General features: G+C 41.3%; 1 protein-coding gene across 1 annotated transcript; it reads right to left on the reverse strand.

The window, feature by feature from the left end:
• Nucleotides 1-2,715: 2,715 nt before the first annotated feature.
• On the reverse strand, nt 2,716-4,543 carry LOC121973605 (cytochrome P450 71A1-like). The gene is made up of 2 exons (XM_042524999.1): nt 3,536-4,543; nt 2,716-3,417 (listed from the first exon to the last, which is right to left on the reverse strand). Exons 1-2 carry the CDS (start codon nt 4,541-4,543, stop codon nt 2,803-2,805), a joined length of 1,623 nt encoding a protein of 540 aa, XP_042380933.1. The 3' UTR covers nt 2,716-2,802.
• Between the last annotated feature and the right edge of the window lie 762 nt (nt 4,544-5,305).

Here is a 5,305-nt window from a genome sequence, read left to right on the forward strand (position 1 = left end):
GAGGGCTTAGCCAGGGATTCTCATCTCGGTCATAGGTCGCTAACGCTTTTTTGTCTAGTCTCGCTGTGCGCAGGATCGTTGAGGAACTCCTCCGGATCTCCAAAAGTTCATCTTCTTCGGAATCATCATTCATCGGAACCATCACACATTCTCGCAGATTTCAGACAAGATCAATATATATATATATATATATATATATATATATATATATATATATTAGTATTTTTCAACACAAATCATCATATACGGACCTACATAAATATATACAGTTTTTTATCAAAAGGAACCACCACTTTTCTTATTTACCAAAAGAAACATCATAGTTTCAAAATTATCAAAAAGAGCACTAAAAATAGTGTTATTCCCTTCCTATTCCTCCCGTCAACCTTCTAAATCCCACGCTATTTTTCAATGCATAGCCCTGATATGAGAAAATATCAGGCTTATACTAGACCTGATATTGGACCATTTCAGGCTTAGCTCGGCCTTGATATTTTCCATATTAAGCCCAACATGCATGATATGATAAAATATTAGGCCTTATATTAGGTCTAGGTTGCGCATAATATGAAAAATATCAAGATCATATTGGGTCTGATATGAAAAATATCAGACCCATATTATGCTTGATATTGGACCATATCAGGCCCAGAGTAGGTCTGATATGGGAAAATATCAGACTCACGCTGGACCTGATATGAAAAATAGTAAGCCCAGAGTAGATCTGATATGGAAAAATATCAGATCTATAGTTGGGTTTGATATAGTAATATATCAATTCTTTTTTAATCTTGGATAGGAAGGATGTATTAGAAAATGAAGAGAAAAAGAGGAGATTAGGTTGCCCGGAGAGATAGAAAAGGAATAATAATATTTTTAGGGCTCGTTTTTAGTAATATTGGAAATTAAGGTGCTCTTTTATTTAAAATGCTCTTTTTTATGAATGTAAAAACGACAATTTACCAAATCACGCACCTAGACATCTTAATTGACCAAAAGACGTATGCTACTTTGGTATTTACCAAAGGACGCACTTTTTCAAGTGCACTTCCCTTTTTATCCTTCTGACAAATCAAACTTTTTTTTTTGTCTTTTCTCCCTCTTCTCTTTCCTATCTCCTCTTTCATCAACGACATTTAAAACTCCACTTTAGGCCTGATATGAATCATATCAGGCCCACGTTGGGCCTGATATGATTCCATATCAGGCCCAATGTGGATCTCACTCTATTAGGAATGCTCAATTGTTTTAAGAATTCTTCATTTCCAATGTAACATTTTATTTTGACTTAAATCTCAGTTCATGATGTATGTCTTTGTTGGGGCGTTGAAAAATTATGTATATTGGAAAAGCCTTCACTGCTGAATACCTCTTCAAATATGCTGAATTGGATATCGAAAAGTAATGATTTTTGCAATTCCTCTGGCTTTTGCTTGGTATCTTTTTCCCATTTAAATAATTTGCACACTTTTCTTTCAACCTTCAGAATTTGGAGTGACGTCTCTTTGTCCTTTTCCCTTATTTCTCGTAAGTGATCTCATTTTCTAGATTAATTTTCTTTTACAAAGAAAGAAGAAATAAGTGAGTCATGACTTATTTGCAGTTACATGCTAGTAGAAGAATTAGGTCTATCTGGTATTGTGTCAATTCTATTTATTGGAATTATACATATCTTCTCTTTTTTTCAATAACTATACTATGACTATTTGTTCTAAGTGTTTGCATATGTATTTCTTACAGGTAATGAAGCATTATACATTCTCTAATTTGTCAGAGAACTCTCAACGTTTTGCTACTGCCTTTTTCCACTTGATTTCATCACTAGCTGAAACATTTATGTAGGAGGATATGCATTGATGCCCTTATCTATTTTTCTACTTAGAGCAATCATAAACACATCCATTATGAAATGAAGAGTTTCTAAAACAGTTAAACATTCCTAATAGAGTGAGATCCACATTGGGCCTAATATGAATCATATCAGGCCCACGTTGGGCCTGATATGATTCCATATCAGACCCACGTCATATCAGGCCCAACGTGGGTCTGATATGATGCATATCAGGTCCAACGTGGGCCTGATATGAATTTTTTTTGCTGATTATTTCTTCTTATATTTTAACACATTCTAAAAGTCAAAATAAATAATGGATAGTATATTTGAACTCCTTGCAACACCAGAAATCCATAGAAACTGAAATGAGTGCAATCGGAGCTCTCTAAGTCCATCAGTGGGTTTTGACCGAAACCCACTGATGGACTTAGAGACATCAGATTACACCAATTTCAATTTCTGTAAATTCCTGATGTTGCAAGGAGTTTAAATTTACTATTCATAATTTATTTTAGCTTCTCTAAATGTATTAAAATGTTATGAAAAAATTAACTAAATTTTAAATGTCGTTGATGAAAGAGGAGATAGGAAAGAGAAGAGGGAGAAAAGAAAAATGATAAAAAAAATATTTGATTAAAAGGATAAAAAGGGAAGTGTACTTGACAAAATACGTCCTTTGGTAAATACAAAAATTGTATAAGTTTTTTGATCAATTAAGATATTTAGGTGCGTGATTTGATAAATTATTGATGTAAAAACATGACTGAAATATAAATCCGTCAACAGTTCGTCCCTACGAACATAGGCAGAATTATGACAGACTGCCAAACATAATAAAACATACGCGACAATTAATAAAAGATACGTAATCCCACATGACGGACGGTCGATCAATTCGTGGCAGCGTCAATAAATACTATCACGTATTTTATTTATTTATATATTTATTTATTTCTGACGTAATCCAATTAAAGTAACTTCGCCGGAGTTGCAATCAGCACGAGCGGCTCCTTCTTGCTAGCGACGAGCCCAAACACCTCGCTCATGTCCAGATCCTCCCTTCTCACTCCTGCCGGCAATGCCCAGTCGAAGCCGTGTAAGAGATTGGCAAGTGTAAGCCACATAACCGACTCTGACATCGAGATCCCAGGACAGATCCTCCGGCCGCTGCCGAAGGGCACGAGCTCGAAGCACTGCCCCAGGTAGTCGACGGAACTGCCCTCGAACCTCTCCGGTCGGAACTCCTCGGGCTTATCCCATGCGTCCGCATCGCGCCCGATGCTCCACGCGTTGATGTAGATTCTAGTGCCTGCGGCGACGTCGTAGCCAGCTACCTTGCAGTGCTGCTGGCACTCGTGGGGGAGCAGCAGGGGGGAGACCGGGTGGAGTCGGAGGATCTCCTTGACGACGGCGTGCAGGTAGCTGAGCCGCTGGAGGTCCCCCTCGTCGACGTAGCTTTTTCCGGCTGCCACTCGGCGGACTTCCTCCTGGACTCTAGCGAGTGCTCGAGGAGTCCTAAGTAGCTCCGCCATAGCCCATCCCATTGTCGCTGCCGTTGTGCCCGTTGCGCCGAACATCAAGTCCTGATAAAGATTGGGATTCATTAAGAGGAAATTACTCCTTTTAGATCAACACAATTTCTAAATCAAAGTTTTAGGATTTCGTAATTCGGCAAAATTTGGATGGCACGTGTTTTTTTACAAGGAGAAGAGATTTGACGCCGTCTCTCGTGAGGCCGCCTTCGTTGTTACCCTGTTCCTCTCTGAGTAAGCGCACCAGAACACTGGCATAGGTACCGTCGTCACCGCCGCCAGTGCCGGTGCGTTCGCGCTCTTTAATTTCCCTTTCGAACAAGTTGTCCCACTCCTTGAAGTTCCTCTCCAGCCTCCCTTGCACTCCTGTGACAGCGTTGAGCCAGCGGTGAGCCCATGGGAAGAAGTCCCCGGCGACGAACTCCCCCAAAAGCTCTGCCGTCAGAAATATCATGCCCCCGATCTCGTTCATCGAGCATTCTCCCGCAGGCGCGAACCTCTTCCCGAACACTGCCCGGCACATGATGGAGCACACCAAACAGATCAGACTCTTGCTGAGGTTGACCGTGCGGCCGGAAGCGGCAGCGGCGGCCACGGTGTTCATCAGGGTGCGCACCTCCTCCTCCCTCGAGGCGGAGAGGCCTCGGACCGGGCGCGGGGAGAGGAAGTGGACGACCAAGAGCCGGCGCGCGCGGGTCCAGCGGGGGGAGTAAGGGGAGAGAGCAGCTTCGAGGCCGCCGTAGGAGAGGAGGCGCCAGGTCGTGAGGTTGGGGCGGGAGCAGAGTGCGAGGTCGTTGGTTTTAAAGATGTCGCGGGCGAGGGCGGGGGAGGAGACTACGATGGCGGTGACGCTTCCGAGCCGGAGGCGGAGGAGGGGGCCGTAGGCAAGGGAGAATTGGTGGAGGGAGCGGTGGGGGAGGCCTCTGATCTGGTGGAGGTTGCCGATGATTGGGAGGCCCGGCGGGCCGGGTGCGAGTCGAAGGCTGCTGGATTCTTTGTTGGCCTTCTGGCGGCGGTGGAGGCAGAAGAAAAGCAATAACGGGAAGGAGATGATTAGGAGTGCCATGAAAAAGGTGGAGATTACACGTGCATGGAATTGGAGGTCCCGCTGGGACTCCTCTTGGGCAGCGGAAGTAACAACAGACATTGTCGATATCCTTTTCCAAATTTTACTCATCTGCAGCTCCTCCTCCTCCTCCTCCTCCTCCTCTCTTTAAATAGCTAGGAGAAACCCGTATCACCTCGGGATTTGGTGTGACGAGTTTGCCAACGATGAGGATTCGATTTTCGGCGCAAATAAATGACGCTTGTGTCTGAACCACTCGTGTATTAGTTGACTGCAGATGAAATATTTTCGTGGGACGACCTCTAAGTGAATAAAAGATAAATATACTTAGACACGCTTCTTAAGAAGTTATTATTTTATAATACGCATTTGCTCATGTCTTCTTCTGTATCATGGTCACTTATATTAATAGCTATTTGATTTACTTTTTCCGCCTAAGGACAAATTAACAGACACACTGGAAACGAAAAAATAAGTCTTTTTACCACATAGTATCTTAATTATACATGGAAATTAGATAATTCACATACAAATGATCGCATAAACCGGCATATCAAAATATAATTTAGAGGACAACTCATTAACATTGTCATAACAAAACACTGTTGATCTAATTAATTTGAAACAATTATAAAGGAAAAATTAAGATTGGAGATGCTTTATTTAAAGCAGCTTGAACGTGGAGCAAGGATGACCAAGAAGCTTTAAATAAAATAATTTTAAAGTGAAATATGTAAGAATATTTTAAATAAAAAATTATAAATGAAATATTACTTTAATAATTTGTTAAAGAGTGATGGATAATTAAAAAAAAAAAGACTCTTCATTTTCTATAGTATTTATAATACAAATTTAATAATATATATTATATAT

This window comes from Zingiber officinale, chromosome 4A, assembly GCF_018446385.1.
Source record: "Zingiber officinale cultivar Zhangliang chromosome 4A, Zo_v1.1, whole genome shotgun sequence".
In the NCBI taxonomy this organism is placed as follows: Eukaryota; Viridiplantae; Streptophyta; class Magnoliopsida; order Zingiberales; family Zingiberaceae; genus Zingiber; species Zingiber officinale.

What these genes read in the sequence shown, in the direction of transcription:
- LOC121973605 (XM_042524999.1), bottom strand. Translation starts at nt 4,543, where the DNA reads ATGAGTAAAATTTGGAAAAGGATATCGACAATGTCTGTTGTTACTTCC. An exon ending in GCGTCAAATCTCTTCTCCTT is followed by an intron (nt 3,418 to 3,535) that starts GTAAAAAAACAC and finishes AATCTTTATCAG; the next exon opens with GACTTGATGTTCGGCGCAAC.